This window comes from Archocentrus centrarchus, chromosome 19 (genome assembly GCF_007364275.1).
Source record: "Archocentrus centrarchus isolate MPI-CPG fArcCen1 chromosome 19, fArcCen1, whole genome shotgun sequence".
Taxonomy (NCBI): Eukaryota; Metazoa; Chordata; class Actinopteri; order Cichliformes; family Cichlidae; genus Archocentrus; species Archocentrus centrarchus.
In genome coordinates this window covers 19,431,307-19,450,235 of record NC_044364.1, presented here as the reverse complement: position 1 = coordinate 19,450,235, position 18,929 = coordinate 19,431,307, and the positions used below count along the sequence as shown (strand labels likewise).

The following is an 18,929-nucleotide window of genomic DNA, read 5'->3' as shown; positions in this document are numbered from 1 at the left end:
GGCACACAGACCTCTCCACCATGATAAGGTGGCAGTTCACAGAGAGGACCACTACATTGCACTTCCACAGAAAACTGTTCTGCTGTATAAACACAAACTGTTAATGAAACTATTACCGCTGTGTTGGAGTCTTCAGAGCTTTACACCATTTGAATGTTGAGGATATTCGTGCTGATGAGTGTTAGGGCCATAATGTTTTAAGAATGATAATAAATCCTGGGATCGGATATTTGAATAACTGCTCTGGACAGATAATAAAGGGAAGCATTTTTACCTCTGACTGCAGAATGAGAGAGCAGAGCATAATTCCTGTTGGTTTTGGCCATGAGTGCAGACTTTAAAAATTATGTCTCTTTAAAACTGCGACTTCAAGTCTCTCATCATCACCCACACATTTAATGAGCCGATTACTGTTTAACTGTTCGTCAGGCTGCTGATTGGCCGACTGGTCTTTAGGGCCAGATAGGTTGCTCGGTCTGTGTGTGTGTACAAGAGTTTTGGGATGACGGGGCAGTGGGCTGGTTATCCCTGACAACCACTACCATTAAGTGACATCATCATGTTACCTTTGTCTGTCCACAGCCGGAGAGGATCAATCCTGAGACGAACCAGAAAGGCTACAATGTGAAGTCGGACATCTGGAGTTTAGGAATCACAATGGTAAACCAGCCTCTCACACTCATGCATACATTAAATTTCTCTGAATGTCTTCACCACTGCAAAATAATAAAGAATCTCAAGGCCAAACATGATTACCAGTGAAACATGAAAACCTGCAGAGACAAAGACTTGTGAAATATTCATAGCTTTGCAGCTCAGGCCAGACCAGGGAGTATTTTGGCATCAAGGATTCAGCAGTTGACTCGTCCTCGTCTCTGCCTGTTCGATCGGCTGTTCCAGACAAGCAGCGAATGTTCCAGCACAATCTGCATTGTAAAATGGCACAAAATGGGTTTTAATAAAAAAGAAAAATGATGAATTCAGAGTAGTGGAAGGAAGCTTTTCTTTTTTTTCAAAATGAAGCATAAGTGGTCAAGACAGAGTGAGCAATCAGGGTGCGGGATAAAAACCTGTTGCAGGATGATTTTTTGGAGCACCGGCTGCTCCTCGAGAGCTGGACTCAAGTATGTGAAGCAGCTGATGTGATTTTAGTCTGAAGCTCATTAATGTTGCAGTAACAGCGAGATGAAAAACTTTAGTAATTATAAAAACAGTAAGTGATATTTGGGAAGCCGTATGTGGGCAGGTTTTCTGGGTATGAGTGGGATTTTAGAGAATCCTGGTTGTGGGTTCAGATGTTAAAAAATCCCATGATATGGGGGGGAATTTGGGTCAGAAATCCCATCAATACAGCCCTGCAGTTCTGTGACCAAAATGCTCCGTGACCTCATTCCCCCCTCCTGTGTGGTGCAGATCGAGCTCGCCATTCTGCGCTTCCCGTACGACTCATGGGGGACACCTTTCCAGCAGCTGAAGCAGGTGGTGGAAGAACCTTCGCCCCAGCTTCCTGCCGACCAGTTCTCCCCAGAGTTTGTGGACTTCACCTCTCAGTGGTACGTTTTGTTTTTCTGCTGTTTTGTCCCACTTTCTTCCAGCCTGAACCACTTCTCAGAAAACACCCAGACAGCAATTACCCACGGATCTTTGCAGAAGAGAAGCCTGCAGAGTCGAAAGCCGCTAAAGATCATACAGAAATGTGTATTGATCCCAGCTGAGCGGGCTTCAGATAATTTCTCCTTTATTAGATTGGGCTTATTGTTGCAGTTTCTGTTGTCTTTTGCCAGGATGGAACGGGGATAATATCTGAATATGCTGTAAAAAGATGCAACTGCTCAGTGTACTGCTTTATGTTACTGCTCCCATATGTGCTAGTTTCATTATTGGACATGTTATTGCCTAATTTTTGATTTGCGTCACTGTAATTTACAAGAAATGAGCTGCAAATATTGCTCTGCTGTGTGAACTAATGAGGGAAATGCAGGCAGGTGATGCAGGAGGCTGGAAGGTTTGGGGGGGGTCATACTGGTAGAAAGGCAGGAAAGCTCAGGGGCAACAGAAAGTGCCCTGATGAGTGCTGGCAGATGGCTTCATCAGTGTAACACTGAAATGACAATAGGCAGCAGCAAAGTTCTGATTGGGTAAAATGAGGAAGAAGCCAGCCAATGTGAAGATAGGCCAGGTGGGAGCGGACCCGCGTGGAGAGCTGCAGGGTGGCTGTGGGGTGAGCGACACGGAGCTGAAGCTGACAGCCAGCTGTTGTTCTTTTCAAACAGTGGTGCACTTTTTCCTTTTGCTTGTTGTACACCCAGACGTTCGTAACCTTGTGCCTCCTGGGCTGGACACAAGAGTGTGCAGACGAGTCAGTCTCTTTATACATTCTAGTGATGTTCGATACAGGACAGAGAAAGCAAAAAGACGAGACATTCTGCAGACGACTTTTATTCTGGCATCTCTCATTTAGAAGTCAGTGCAGCAAGTCAGGCGCATCTCCAGCATCAATATGCATGGTTACAGTCATGTGTTGGTGTCACAGTTCCTGCAAACAGTGACCAACGCATCAAATGTGGCATGAGAGATCCTGATCTGCAGGCGAGCACAGCCTCTCATATTCCTTAAACCTTGGGAGTTTTTCTTCCTTTAGATAGATTTTGCTGATCGAAGAGACTCAATATTTTTATTCAGGATGATCTCCAGAGTGAGTTGGAGCTTTTAGGGAGGCCCAGAAGCACTTAAATGAAAAGGGTAGAGCTGTCACAATACTAGAATTTCAAGCTTGATACAGTTACCCAGGAAAAATACCACATAGGCAAAAAATGACAAAAAATTAAGAGGATCTTTTTTAATAAAAAGTAGAACAATACAAATAATGTGACAATGCTATTTGTAAGTTCTCTTATGTAGTGCAAAAAATATTTTAACATAATTTTAAGGCCAAAAGTATTCATTCAGCCATCCAAATCATTGAATTCAGGTTTTCCAATTACTTCCATGATCACAGGTGTATAAACCAAGCACCTAGGCATGCAGACTGCTCCTACAAACGTTAGTGAAAGAATGGGTCGCTCTCAGGAGCTCAGTGAATTCCAGCATGGTACTGTGATAGGATGCCACCTGTGCAACAAGTCCAGTCGTGAAATTTCCTCACTACTCACTATTCCACAATCAACTATTAGTGGTATTTTAACAAAGTGGAAGTGATTGGGAATGACAGCAACTCAGCCATAAAGTGGTAAAATCACAGAGCGGGGTCAGTGGATGCTGAGGAGCATAGTGCACAGAGGTCACCAACTTTCTGCAGAGTCAGTCGCTACAGACCTCCAAACTTCACGTGGCCTTCAGATTAGCTCATTAGCCAAGTGTAAAGTTTGGTGGAGGGGGGATTATGGTGTGGGGCTCGGCCCCTTAAATCCAGTGAAAGGAACTCTTAATGTTTCAGCATACAAAGACATTTTGGACAATTTTCCAACTTTGTGGGAACAGTTGGGGGATGGCCCCTTCCTGTTCCAACATGACTGCATATCAGTGCACAAAGCAGGTCCATAAAGACATGGATGAGTGGGTTTGGTGTGGAAGAACTTGACTGGCCTGCACAGAGTCCTGACCTCAACCTGATGGAACACTTTTGTGATGAATTAGGGCGGCGCCTGTGAGCCAGGCCTTCTTGTCCAACATCAGTGTCTGACCTCAGAGATGTGCTTCTGCAGGAATGGTCAAAAATTCCAATAAACATTCCTAAACCTGCGGAAAGCCTTCCCAGAAGAGTTGAAGCTGTTATAGCTGCAAAGGGTGGGCCCACATCATATTAAACTCTATGGATTAAGAATGGATGTCACTCAAGTTCATATGTGTGTGAAGACAGATGAGTGAATACTTTTGGCAGTATAGTGTATGACAAATTTAAAATTTAAAATTTTCTTAGATGTTGCAAAAAAACAAAAAAAACAAAGACTATTTTATCCCTCTACTGCACACATTGTGATGGTACATGCTGAAAATGACTGATTCACTTTGGGCCATTTTATTGCCAAAACAAAGTTTTTTTTTATTTTTCATACTCCAAGATATTTTTTCGTTGCCTAGGGCAACATTGTGCAACAGTGATGTAGAACAACAGAGAAAATCATTAATTCATAGAGCATAGACCTGCCCTTGGAGAGCAATAAAAATATCTATCAAAATGCCAACAAATTATGAAAGAATGAACTGAAAAGCACTTGAAACATACTTACATGTATGACTTGATGCAGGTTCAAGTTCGTATTGCCCAGTGTCGTGTCATACAGATTGTCAAGTTGTGAGACGCTGCTGCCACTGTGTGAAACTTCACAAAACAGTTCTGTGCTGTAAAACAGAGGTGCACATTGCACTTTATACACATCACTTTTGGTGAGCCCTCCATCTTCCCTTGTTGGCCAGTGGGACGTATCGTCCAAACAGACATCCTGATTTGGAATGGGATCTGTGGGACCCTGCTTCTTCCTTTTCTCCTCATAATTTTGAGTTATCCCACCACTGGTTCGCCATCTCTTCTTGCTTTCTTTTTTGGATTTGCACAGACTTTGTGCGGTTTGGGATTTGAACGCATACAAATGCGTGCAGTTGCTTTTTGTCATCCCATTCTCAGAGCAGGCGTGTCTGTAGAGCAGCCAGCATGTCACCACAGCAATGTCTATCAAAGGAAAGACAAGGCGGTGGTACCACCTTTTTGACCCGAAGTTTATGCGATACAGTGCGATCAGTGAATCCAGCAAGTCAACACCTCCCATGAGTTGATTATATGTGGATACAGCTGCCGGACACGGGGCCTTGATTGTTCTCTTCTGGCTTCCGTCCCATCTGTACACTTGGAGAGAGGGTGAGCACCTACGCAGCTTCTGAGGAGGGTGACTGTCGCATATTGCTTTTGGATAACTGTCAAAAGCCGAGCCGATGTGTCGGTGCATCCATCTCTGAGATGCTTCTGTAGTGTTACTCCTCCAAAGTCTAACTACACCAGTGAGGAGCACATTTGCGATTGTGCCTCCAAGACACCTGACCTCTTGCACCTTAGCACCGATCACATGATTAGCACTGATCATCACTGCGCGCTTCATCGGGATATAGGTCTGTAACACAGGTAATGGCCAAAATTCTCAAATGAGGGCATGTGAGAGGCACGTCTGTGTTTTTCTTACCTTTCTCACAGTTTTCCTGTGAGATGTGGGACTATTTGCTTCTCTGCATATTTCCTCCTGCTGGGTATTTTTTGTTGCGTTCTTTCCTAGTTGCTTAGTGACACATGCAGGTGTTTGCGTAGTGGGAAGACACACGGAGTGAGCTGCGAGGGGTTTCTTAATTTAAGACGAACAAGTCATCACAGCCTTGCCTTTAAGAAAGGGGGGGGGCGTCACCTTTCTCCAGTAGAAATGGTGTCCACTTTGGATTCATGTGCAGCTCTTTGACTGCACTAAGAAAAGATTGTGGAAGTTCAGCCAGCGCAGAGGTTACTGTGATGGACGGTGATGAAGCTACTAGTCTGAATGTTGACTGGTTGAACAAGGATTGAAGAAGAAGTGCAAAAAAAACCTTCAAAGATCAAAAACTACAAATGAGCAGTGGATGCAATGGACAGTTTTAATACTGCACTACAGAGAAGGGATGCAGCAGGGACGAAGCTAAAGATGCAATAACAGTTGTTTAAAGGAGTTGAGTTGAAAGCAACTGGATGTTTCATCTTTAAGGATTCTTTAATACTAAAAACTGATGGGCAGTCCCAGGTATTTAGTCGCAGGTGGGTTCCACCTTGAGTGTGGTCCTGACGCACCAGAATTTGTCAGGACATGTTTATTGGTCGCTGCCTTGCCCTAACATCATGCGAGTTATAAAGGTCACATATGTGAACGGGGGATTAAATTGCTAGAGAAGAGCTCCCAGAGCCGTGTTATAGGTGACTGATAGTTGGGGGTTGCAGGCCTCCACCTTTGTTCAGTAATAGTTGTTTCGGGTGGACACAGGACCTCCTTTACTCCCCTGTCAAACCATCTGTCTGAAGAAGCCTTTTGGATGAGAGATGAAATGTCTCCAAGAACCTAAAAGAGGTCAGATTGCTTTTGACTGGCTGACTGAGAGCCTGCAATGATATGCAAGAACAATTCAAACATTAACAAGCCCAGGTTACTGGTTATTTTTGCCTCCAGTGACAGTGCACAGTTAGAGCAAATAGACTTGGGTTTGTAAAGCTCAGCGTTGGGATCGTCACTCAAAAAAAGTAATGTACAGACAGACACCCCATGATACGTTACTATCACTATACATCACTCACAATATTATATTATTGCAATTTTCAGTATTCGATAACATATATTGCAATTTGTCACCTTTTTTCAGCTTGCTGCAGTTATTTTTATGCTGCAAAATGAGATTATCAGGCATATACCAACACTGCCACTGAAACCTGCCATAAATGTTGCAGTAAGACAGATACGGTGTGCTGTCAGTCTGATATCAGTCTGTGATCAAGTTAGTCAGTTGGTTATCAGTCTGTTTCTGATAATACAGCAATAAACTGTGATAAATCATCAAAAATCACATATCTGCTGCTGGCTACATGGACAGAAATTCACATTTAACTGTTACATTTGCACTCAGCAGCCTTCCTGTTCTATATGAATCTAACCAGAATACAACCAGCTGGCAGCCAGTTGAGTCGAGTCCCCTCGTGTTATGCGTCATTGACAAAGACTCATTCAGACTGATGGCAACATGTTGACAATCTGTCTGCATTTATAAATCAGACAGCAGTTGTTTGCAAACCTTTGACAATCTCTCTGATGGTGATTGCAGTCAGCCCAAGTCAGACTGCTGTGTGTCCTGTGATCAAAAGTGGTTGTGAGTGTGCAACACCCCCAAACTCTGGACACCTGTTTAATCACTGCAAGCTGTAACCAGTCACCGAATGTCAAAAAACCAGGCAGCCCACAATTTTATTTGTTTTTATTCTTTTTTCTTTTTTTTGTGGATGCAAAGAGGTTTCTGTCCTCTTTTTACTCACGTGACTGGGCCATTAGCTTGCTCTGAATTAGGAGGTAACTTTGTCATGATAAGTGTGCCCAGTGTGGGATGGTATTTCAGTTGAGCCCATTTAATCTAAGTTTGCTCGGCGAACGTTATCTCAGTATGGCGGTGCATGACACGAACCCTCTTGTTTGTACTATTTCATTGTACTATATGATCATTTTTAATTTAGTCAATAAAATATTGATGTATCGATATATCACCACGCAAAAAATATCATGATACTGCTCATCACTGCCTTTAACTGTCGAAGATCAGGTCCAGCTGCTTGGCTTGGGTTAGCATACACTCAGCTTTATCATCGCTCTGGGTCCTTCGCCAGCTTTGCGTTAGCATGCTATCTATGCGGATGCTGGCACGGAGCTGAAGTTGTGTTAGCAGTATAATGCAGTTGATTCTGTCCTGCTTCTGTTCCTTTTGTGCAATAAAAATAAAGGTAATGTGTGCATCTCCACTCCTCGAAAGCTGTAGACCGCTCCACGGTTTTCCTCCTCCTGCACACAGACTGAAATCGGCTGATTGTAGCAGCTCAGTGTGCAGATCAATGAAGAACCTTTGTAACACAAGGACATAATTATAATGCAATTGCTGTATTTAGTACAGTAGCGCCTCACATTACTGCATTACTGAAAAAGTTTAGTGTGATTACAGGAACTTGTTACTTTGAAACATGTTACTCTGAACACTGACAGCACCAACAGACTTTCAGCATGTTACCGTGTGTGTGTGTGTGTGTGTGTGAGTGTGAGTGTGAGTATGAGCAGCAAAAATTTGTTCCCGTGTGACTGCCTTCAGCTTTTGTTCCTGTTCTCTGTTCCTAACTGAAGTTGATGCTAGTTCATTTTTCTAAGCAATGAGTTTCCATAACTTTAAGCAAAGCTGACTGATCAAATTGTGCCACTTTTCTTTGGAAGGTTTAAAAAAAAAAATTATGTTTAATTAATTAATTAATTTTTTTAGCCCATGTTCACCTTGATTCCTGCAGGACGCTCAGGCCCACCTCCCTGACGGTTCTGTGAATCTGAGTGAATTTAAAATGTCTATACTGTTTAAATAATATACAGCTGCTGACCTGAGATAAATGGAGATTCTTGATGCCTTTCATAACCGAAATGACACTTGATCACACTGAGAATCGAAGCTTCCTCCTGCTTAATGGCCTCACTCAGCGTTTCCTGTTATTATCAGAAGATGATGCCACTTTGAGCAGCACTCAGTATATGGAAACACACTGATGTGAATTATTTTCTTTGCTGTTTCATTGCTTGGTTGTATTTTTCTGTTACCTTGAAGTCTCTGATTTCTGTGACAGGCTATATATTAGGTTTCTATGAGGCTTTTATCGAATGACAGTGAATCAGATGCTGAAATGGAGCCTGAAGGCAGCAGAGTCGGTCCAGTGCTAATATTCATTTGTTGGCAATTAATTGCCATTAATTAATGTTCATCTTTGCTTTTTTCTTCTGCAGCTTAAAGAAAGTTTCCAAAGAGCGGCCGACTTACACAGAACTCATGGTGAGTGTTTTTGTGCTAACAAATTAGATGCATAAATTATTTTCAGGGACCTTGTAGTGCTGTTAATCAAACACTGGGTGGTGCACTAAGATTATTATTACAAATCCCGTCTTTGATTCTGGAACCCAAGATGCTTCAGTGGTCCTGTCTATGGACGGTTTACTAAAGTCCAGAACTAAAGGCCCAAAGTATCGGGGACTGCAAGTGTTTCAAGTGTTGCAGCTCATTTAAAAGAAAGCCTCAAACCAAAGAGAAAGATAATTAAAAAATATACATAAAATTACCGTTATAAGGTACAAAGCCACCAGTAAAAAATGCAGAGTGAACATAGCTGGATTATAAGGCCACGGCAATGAGCACCAAGACATGCAGATGCCCACAAAAGGCATTGCCTCTAAGAGATGCAAAATGATCTCAGTTAGATGGAAAACCAGTGCAAAAGGCACACGGACCACAAATGAGTGCAAACCAACAACAAAAGGACAAACAATGACAACAAAGATATGCACCAAGGGACTGAACTGATTTTTAAAAAGGTACACAAAGAAATTCTGTTATTATCATGAGTTTCCTGGTGGTAGAAGTTGTACTGTTCCCGAATATTATTAATTCTGTTTTTTTGTTTTTTTTTAAATATCTAATTCAACCCTAATGTGTTATAGTCAAACCAGGTCTTCAGTTTATTTAATTCATATTCTACTAGATTTAGAAGTTGTTCCAAGTTATTTACAGCATACACCCCCCCCCCCCCCCCCCCCCCCCCACACACACACACACAACAGGTTTGAATTTAGATTTTGTGATATTTATTTAAATGAATTAGAGTAAAAATCGGTTGCAGTCACCAACAAAATGAGCACAATTAGATGCAAAGTGACAAAAGGAGAAGAATCACTACAAATTGTCGAATGAGCTCAAATAGAAACAAAATGACACATGCATGTAAAACCAGTGCAAATAGGTGCACAATGATAACAATCAGGTTCAAAAAGAATGCAAAAAGACACAAAATGACAACTAAGATTCCTAAACTGACTAAAAAGAAACACAAAAGGACCACATACAGATGCTTCATGACCGTTAAGAAATGCAAAATCAACACAAATACATGCTAGTGGAAAACAAAGGTATCACTACAAGAGATGACAATAAATACATGTAAAACCAGTGCCCAGAGATGCATAAAGACTGTGATTGCATGTAAAACAAATGCAAAAAGACACAGTGTAAACTGATCCCTAAGGGATGGACAATGACCACTACAATGTGCAAAGCTGCTGCTAGGAGATTAAAAATGAGCAAAGAACTGCAGAAACAAACAAAAAGACACTGAAAGATGCAAAATAACAGCTGAGACACAAAAGGACACTTACAGGGTGCCAAATGACCACTTAGAGATGCTAAATGACCACAAATACATGTAATCACAGTGCAAACAGGTGCATACTAACAATGATTAGATGCAAAACATTCAAAAAGACCACAGGGGGGCTAAACTGACTAAAAAAAAAAAAAACAGAAAAAGGTGGGAAATACATGTAAAAGTGCACAAAATGACCATTACAGGTACCAAACAGCTTGATCACTGTTGTCTACAAAGTTGATGCTTAATGATTTTCTGATTCCACTCCCGACTAATCCAGTGTCTGTTTCCTCCTCAGCAACATCTCTTCTTCACCTCCCATGAGGCCAAAGAAACCGACGTGGCTAGCTTTGTGAAAGTCATCTTAGGAGACTGAGTGCACGGGAGGGAGGGGGGATCTGTTAAAAAGAGGAAAAAAAATCCAAGAAAAAGCACCAATCGCAGCCCCCCCACCCCACCCCGTTTACCTGCAGGACTCCCTTTCACCCCTCCCTCCAGTGGCAGACAAACAGAGCCCAGAGGAGCCGCTGACGACGCAGAACGAGGAGTCTGTCCCCGCCCCCACCTGGCCTCAGCACCCTCTGTACATCACCTGGCACGGTGGGAGGAGCGGAGGAGACGGGAGCCTCACACAAAATCTGGAGTAATTTATGATGTCTGTATGCAAAACCTCCCTCTTTGATTCGATTTGCCCCACCTCTGAGCTCCTCCTCCAGCATTGCTGTTAGTCAGCGAGCTGACTCTGTGGCCTCCAAAGGTCGAGTTATATTTTCTTTTTGCTGAAAAGCAGAAATAAGAAGATGTGCAGATTATATAAAAAAAAAGAAGAATGATATAATCTATCTGTGTGTAATCTAAATGTTTGCATACTCAAAGCAAGTGTTGCATAAGATTATTAATTGACTGCATGTACAGAATATCTCTCTGGATAAAAACATGCTCATGTGGCCAGTGAGGAACAGTTGGAGAGTCCGAATGTTGACTTCGGGGGCTCCCCCTCGTGGTCACAAAGAGGTACTGCACTTACACTGCTTTCCCCTGATTACAGTGGAGGTCAACTACACGTTTTGGGCTCTTGGCTGCCTGTGAGTGTGCTTGTGTGTGTGAGCTGGTGCATGATATATGTGTGGGCATGTTCACAGGGCTGCACGGCTCCGGACGCAGGTAGAAATACAGTTTTGGTGCTCTGCAACATTTTTGTAAGGATTTTTCTCCTCTGCAGTCTCACTGTGCCTGTGAGAGCTCGACGGGCGGCTGTGCCGTAGCTGCGGCCGACCGCACCGCTACATCAAATCAAACACGGGGATCTGCTCGTCGTGATCAAATATGGCAAATGTCCTAAAGAGCTTTATTTTAAAAGTAGTTGGGCAGGTTTTGTCAAAGAATGGGTTCATGCACGGATTTCTTTGATTCTGATTCAGTGTTTTTGCTATTTTGTCATTACTCAACTAGCTCCTTTCAAACTAGACATAAACCCAGCTTGGCCGGACATTTCACCATCTGTCTGAGGAGACCTTCCATGCTCAGAAGGTCTACTCGGCTCTAGTCTGGTACAAGCATAGACTGTATATTAAAGATGGACATAACTACTGCGCTACCACCCACTGGTTCTGGACTTTTAAAGCCTCAGCATTACTGTTTTGGCTGCAGCTGTATTCGCTTTTTGGAGTTAAAGTTATGAATGGATTATAGTTTAACTCAAACTTCATGTGCCCGGTGCATCCATTAGCTGTGCAAGTGCAACACACAGATGCAGATACCTGCTTCTTCGTGCTAAGTGACAGACTAATAAAACAGAACTTTACTTCCCAGAACTGAAGCAGAGACTTCTGTACCGCAGAGCAAAGCCATGTTATTTGTCAGATAATTCAATTCAATAAAAATGCTCCAAAAGGAACCAGGAGCACACACACACAGTGAAGAGGTCCAGTTCAGTGACTCCAACTAGTAAATGAAGAGGGTAGCTATCCATAGATATCAAAATACTTTCTTTTACAAGGCTTTAAAACATGTTTCTTTCTGCTGTGAATCCTTTTTATCACTGTAGTCTGTGGGAACTGCCTTGCTTTTTTAAAGTGAGTCACTAGAGGAAATGCAACCCAGAGCTTTTTGCTTTCTACATGTGGAAACCAGCTAGTGGACAATTTCCTCATGGAACAGTGAGAAATGAGCGTGGTGTCTGTGATCACGCTCACAGACACCACGCTCTTGAAGCTCAGGATCTTTTCCTCTGTTGGTTATCGCTTTGAGCTCGACAATCACACCGCAACACGCTCAGTCCAAACGGCGCCTATTTTTGATCTGCTGGATGAGATTCGTTGTCGTTGCTTCATGTGCGAAGAGTGAAAAGCTGAATTTTAAAGTTTACATAATGCCTCCTCATGTTCTCACGCTCAGCCGATTTGGAAAGTTCCAGCAATGATTTCACACTGAGGGTGTTTCAGACCCTGCCGAGCGCTCCAGCGGCGCTCTGTCTCTCTCACAGACACAGTGTGATCATTCCTGAAGCTGATGAATCGTTCCTGCGTGCAGATGACACCGCAGAGGTACGAGAGGAAGCTGGAGTTGTGTCGCAGCCGTGCAGCCTCGTGTTGCTCACACACATTTGAAATGGTGCGTGTGTGTGTGTGGAGTTTTTCTCCCCGTTGTCTGTACTGAGCCAATCACAACCCTCTCCACTCCACGTTTACCATGAAAAGAACTGGATACTATTGCTATTATTGTTATTATTAATATTAATTATTGTTATTATTTAGATCCAGGGTTTTTCTCCCCCTTCCACATATTTACTGCAGTTTCTCTTATTTATTATAACTGCTGTTTTCCCTTTGGAAACTTGACCGATCCATTAGAGATTTTTCTCGTGTTTGTGTGAGCTGTGTGTTAATTTTTTTTTTTTCTTTCTTTTTTTGTCGTGTTCTTCTTGGCTCAAACACGTAAATGCTTTTAATCTGTAACTTGCAAGCCTTCTATGTGCCTCTTTATAGAAACCGACTAAGGAAAATAATACGTTGTTATTAAGAATGATGCAGGGACCCGCTCTCTCCCTCCTCACACGCTGCATGGCATCGTGATTCCACTTTGTGCTTGTTTTTGTCACTTTGTGTTTCTTGTTGTACTGTAGCTGATGCTCGATTGTCTCTTCTTCTTGTTTTTTTTTTCTGGACATTTGTATTCGTCTGTTCATTGCCGTGCTTCTTGGCTTCTTTCTCACGCTGATTTCTGAGGGCAGGAAGCGTGGAGGCCCAGCTGATGCCTTTGGAAGTTATGGAAGAACGACTCTAATGTCAAAATGGGAAACTTGAAATGATTTCTGTGGCTGAGCGGCAAGGCTTTGTCATAGTTTGAGGATTTACATCATCTTCATGCCTTTTAAATATCATATTGCTGAGTTATCATGTGATTTTTTTTTTTTTCATTCTAATTTTGACCTTAAAGGGTGTCAAAATGGCTTAAAGGCTCAATCTGTGATTTAAACATGAATCAAACATTGCCATGCTTACAGTATAAACCTGTAAAATACGTGTTGCTAAATTGAAATTGTGAATATTTGAAGAATATTCCACCTTATAAAACCACAAACCCTGAAACTACACCTGCACCTGTCGGGAAATCCTTCAGCTGATTTTGTTCTCAGTTACACTCAAACTCTGGACATCAGCAACATCATTATCAGCAATTTATTATTAACTTTTGGGCCATTTGGGCAGCAGAATGGCCCAAAAGTGCATCATACCATACATATCATTAACATTTATGATCTTATAAACTTATAAACATATTTGCTCGTTTCTCTTCACGGCTTTGATGTGACATTCATGTTCATTCATGTTTTACTGAAGACGTGCTTGATTCAGCTGTTGAGGTTGCCCTGAACCCCTAACGGGTCATCAAAAAAAGGCTTTTTCCTGCTAACGCACTCCCCCAGTGGTGGTCTAATTTCTCTGTTAATATCAGATATCAGATGGAGAATGGACTGCTGGGAAACCTTCCTGAATCAGACTTGCAAACCTGACCCAAACAAACCCGAACGTAATCGGACCTGAGCGAGAGAAAACGCCAATTAACAAACAGCTTTGACGGGCAGCAAATAATTCTGCTCCCAATTCTTCAGCTTTCCGTTTCAGTCTGATGCCTGAAACACACCTTAAAAAACTTCCTGCCACCAGGATCGTGCTGTCCATGCACAGGTCTATTTAGGTTTCAGATACTGAAACACAAGCATGAGACCTGTAAACATGAGACCCCCCCCCCGAATCTGATTGAGGCTGACTTAGGACCCAGTTGGACTCAGTTCCTCATTGTGTAGAGGCTTCAAACTTACAGGAAATGTAGTTGTAATAAACAAACCTGCCTGGTGCTGGGCCTTTAACCGACTGCACAGAGCTCCCCCACCCCAGTGTTCATTACATTCACTTACATATCCTACCGAGCAGAAACACATCAAAGGCATCTCTGCCAAACGTCTGAATAGTGCTGAGGTTTGGTTGAAAAGTGAGAGGACACTTTTCCTCCTCAACACTTCTGCAAACAGCTACGCCTGCAGCGCTAACCACTGCAGCAGCATGCAACACCAGAAGCTCGTAAAATACACTCACCGTGCAACACACAGTGATGCAGAGCCCCGTGAGATCTGTGTGGTTGTCTCATCAAAATCATTTCACTACCAAATGAGCAACAGAAACAGTGGCATTAATTAGACTCCCCACTTTTGGATCAAACTGAACTCAATTATGGCCTTAACAGCTCCACGGACCTCAGATCAGCAGTGAGCAGGCAAGAATTCATGGTCATCATTCATGAATTAGCCTGAAAAAAAAAAAAAGAATTTTCACCTTTTACTTTTCAACCAGCACATTTTTAAGACCGACCATGTTTGCCCCAAAAAAGTGATCAGTGGGCATCTGGTGTGTGGGGTTGTATATGCTTGCTGTTGTTTTGCCAGCTTTCAAAAGTCCAGTACAGTCCGCCCTGTCATGTTATCAGGGAAGTTTCCTGTTTTGATGCGGAGTGAAAACCTTCCTTTCACCCCATAACCTGCTCCCTGTTGGGCTCGAGTCCCACAGCCTTTGGCTTCCATAATTCCTTGAAGTGCGCACCCGCACAAAGCTTCCCTCTTTTTCTTTATTAAACTGCCACCTTCCTCTGTTGGTTCCTCCTGTCATGATTCCCAAACATCTCTCTGTAGGGTGGATGATGCACTTTTACTCCTACACCTCATTTTGCAACTTTACCAACTCTTCTCTGTAGTGAAGCTGAGGATTAGTGGCAGAGAGAGGACATTAAGGGCTTCCTCATTAGCGCATCTCCGTACCGAAGATGGAAACATGAAAATTACTAAATTCAAGTCATACTTTTTTTAAAGCAGAGTGAAATTATCTATCACGGGTCGAGCCTCGAGAATTTTTTTTTTTTTTTTTTTCCCCATCAAGATAATCATAATTTTCACTAATTTAGCAAATGTGACCAAAGAGCTGGAGCCAGGCTCAGGGGATGGGAAACGGTGTCGGACTTATTATCACATGCATGGTCTCATAGCAGTGGGTTAGGTTTGCATAGAGCTCGTAGGTGTTTTAAGTGCCTAACAATACATTTCTGTGGTGTGCATTTACATTGAAACACTTCTGTCTCCGTGAATGATGCTTAAACACTGTTTTGGTCCTTCACTTCCTGTCCTGGACCCACTGACACTGCAGTTTGCTGTGATGTTTTGCACTGTACTGAGGAGTCATATCACATTGTCACATTATGAGTGTGTTACTGTAAGGAATTAGTCATTCAGTCGCTGAAAGGTTGCAGTCTATGTGGTCATTATTCAGCTTTGTTTTTGAGCGAGTTTGGAGTTAGAAGGTTTTATTTAATTGAAATTGTGATACTGTAAATTCTCAAATAATACCAAGATTTTCTCCAACTGGTCAGTTTGTGTTTGCTGCTGTTTGCACTCATGAATCACATTTAGTCCGTACAGTCCCTGCGCGGTCTCTGTCATAAAGGGTAAAGGGTGACACTCACCCTGTGCTTCTGAGAAATGCACAAAGGACAAAACACAGACCTGTTACACATTCTGATAGGTTAGCATTGGGGTTCTTAGACCTCAGATGGTTAGCTTAGAGAAAAGGCTTTTATTGTGAAAAGCCTTTCCTGAATGCCAGTGATTGCTTGTTTTCAAAATGTTATTGAAAATTTCACGCTCCTGTTACTGGCTGGAAGTCTAGGGATTCTTGCCAGTAAATGTAAATCAGTGGAAACGTTTAGTGTTACCATATAAAGAGAATCAATGCAAAATCGTTGCTGTGCAGTTTGATTGGTGATCAGAGGTACTCGTTCTCTGCAGGCTCCAAGCTTCTGCAGACTTTCCCAGCTGGAGCTTTATGCAAGGATGCAAATGTACCACTCAAGTGACAGAGTGGAGTCATTTATGACCCTGTTATAGTTTTACACAGTGACACTTTTTTAATTGCTCTAATTGTTTTTATCATACCTGTGCTCTTTCCTTTATGACAATGTTTAAATGTCATTAAGTATGGCGTTAGACATTTTTTTCTTTTTTTTGATGCATAAAGTAGACACTTTAGTCATTTTCTCTGTGACTTATGGCCTCAGGTATTTTCCTCAAGGCTTCTGCAGCAGGAAATCATGCTGCTCTCATCCCATTAGCAGTGATTCGCTGCAAACTTCACAATGTAGTCATTTAAAGTGTAAAATTACAATCAAATCAAATATGATTTAAAGCAAACAAAATGACACGCTTTCAGGATCATAAATGGCTCCATACACCTTTTCATTTTTCTTGCCCTACAAATGGGCCAGTTCCTCTAAAAGAAAGAGACAGTTGTAGGAGAAGTAGATTAAAAATTTTATGGTAAGAAACATTTTTATGATTACAAAATATCACAAAAAAGCACATAGAAATATATCCCTGGTGTTATAAATGAGGCTACTCAGTCACTCGAAGGCTGAGCAAACTTTAGTGGGATGTCCGTCTGAGGCCGTGCGAGAGTAGAGAAGACTACCTAGTGTTTGGGTGTCAGAGAGCACGTCTCAGACACACAGTTTCCTGTTGTGTGCCGCGTGTGAGTGCAGCTTTGGAGTTCACGTGTGAAAATGGCATCACTCAGCATGGATGAACTTCCACCTCCAGTCTGTATGACTAAGTGGGTTCTCTGTTAATATATTTGTTTCCACTGATATTACATTTATAGTTACAATTCAGAGGTAATTTATAAGTTATAAATAAATTCTCAAGATTCATGCTGGAGAAATATTTTTTTTTAATGTGGCTTCATTGTGTAATTTGGCTTTTTCTGCCAAAAACTGCCAGAATATATAATGTATGCAATTTGTAGTGAGGAAAACAGCAGCAGCCAATGGGATCTTTGCTACTGAAATACGCAATGAAGGGACTACTGACGACTTTATGTGGCTGGGATTCAGTTTGGCTTGCAGAAGCTAAATTTGTGCGTGAAGTTCTTCTTCGGTTCTTCTTTACTTAAATCTATTTTATTTCTTACACTGAAAATAAACAGTTTATTAAATTATGCATTAAAAAAAGTGTTTCCTCAAAGGACGGTTGTACAAACAACACGCACATAAATGAGAAACAGCAGATTTTTTGTGAGACCCTCCTAACTCCACACAACTCTGTTTCTTCTGTTCAGCGCCGACACTTCTGGTCACCGTTGATTCATGTTCATCTTTCAGTAGGCTGTATTAAGAAAAGAGTCGAGTCCAATCACACGTCACGTGGGATTTTCCTCTGTATGTGTGTGTCTGTGCGTGCATTTGTCTGTCCCATCAGTGGACTTGCCAGAGAGCAGTGCTATCTTTACTCTGCTGAGAAATAAAATGGTCATTATCCTTCTTTTCCTTCGTCAGAACCTGCACCCAGAAAAGGATTTTCCTTTCTGTTTCAGCCCTCGTATATGCCGGCTTCCATGTGAGAATTCCCATCCATGAGTCTATTTGTGACCCGCTCTCACCTGCTGACCAAACCTCAGTCAGAGTTGGTCAGCAGAGGCAGGACGTCCGAGTGGAAACTGTCCTTAGTGGGGAATCTATTTTCACATCCGATCACAATTCCCCTTTCTTAGTTCATTTGTGCAGTGTCCAACAACAAGCATCTGTTACTGGAACACCACACGCTTATTTCTTTTTTTTCTATTTGACTGTCAGAGAGGGAATCAGGAAACTGCTGATGTTCTTCCCCATCCTCAAAGCGCGTCAGATAAATGAAATCCATCAAAAAAGCCTGCTTTGTGTGGGAGGCTCCTCCAACCCTTTGCAGATGTGTTTGGCTGGATTATATCAAGTGTAAATCTGTTGTCTGTGAATCGTGCCGAGCCGTCTGTCGAAAACTACAACAAGACTTGTGAACCGTGGCGCTTTCTGTTTCTCAGTCGCAGGTGGTAAACTGCTGGTACACACAGCTGTATGTGACGTTTGCAGTGTCGTGTTGCGTTATTTGGGGGGTGGGTGGGAGACTGCTGAATAATCCAGAGATGCTACTGTACGTGGAAGAGGGCCTTTTTGTGTTGCTGTTGGGTGGGTTCGGGGTCACGATGCTGTGCCCCATGGGAAGTGAAGTTCTCAGTATATTTACACGTCTCTAAAGCCTCTGCTAAAGACTGATGACTGTTCATTTAGAGCTCAATGAATTTCTATAAATATTTTAAATTGCTCAAACTGATTGTGTGCAATTGTAATGATGGAAATTCAATTAAAAGAAGAGGTATTTTTACACAATAAGCTGTGCTTCTGCTCTGTTTTTTCATTATGTCTTTGGCTGAGAAAGGTCAAAGGGTAAAAAAATTTCATCAAACTACATGTGATGTTCCTGTATAAAAGTATGTACACATACAGTAGATGTCAGATTCGTCACTGCAACAATGGTTGCAATAAACAGCAGCAACGAAGCAGTATTGCTTGCATTAATACTGCAGACATGTTGTTGAGGGGGACCTGGGCCATCTTTGTCTATGGAGGCAGAGCTTTTTAATTG

At 42.2% G+C, this 18,929-nt stretch overlaps 1 protein-coding gene across 1 annotated transcript in view; it reads left to right on the top strand.

Moving 5' to 3' along the window:
• map2k6 (mitogen-activated protein kinase kinase 6) overlaps positions 1 to 18,657 on the top strand; it is a 45,664-nt gene extending 27,007 nt beyond the window's left edge. Inside the window, exons 9-12 of the mRNA XM_030754925.1 lie at positions 583 to 660; positions 1,414 to 1,553; positions 8,523 to 8,568; positions 10,230 to 18,657. Coding sequence (XP_030610785.1) covers positions 583 to 660; positions 1,414 to 1,553; positions 8,523 to 8,568; positions 10,230 to 10,307 — 342 coding nt within the window. The 3' untranslated portion in view covers positions 10,308 to 18,657. The remainder of the gene's footprint in view (positions 1 to 582; positions 661 to 1,413; positions 1,554 to 8,522; positions 8,569 to 10,229) is intronic.
• Positions 18,658 to 18,929: the final 272 nt, after the last annotated feature.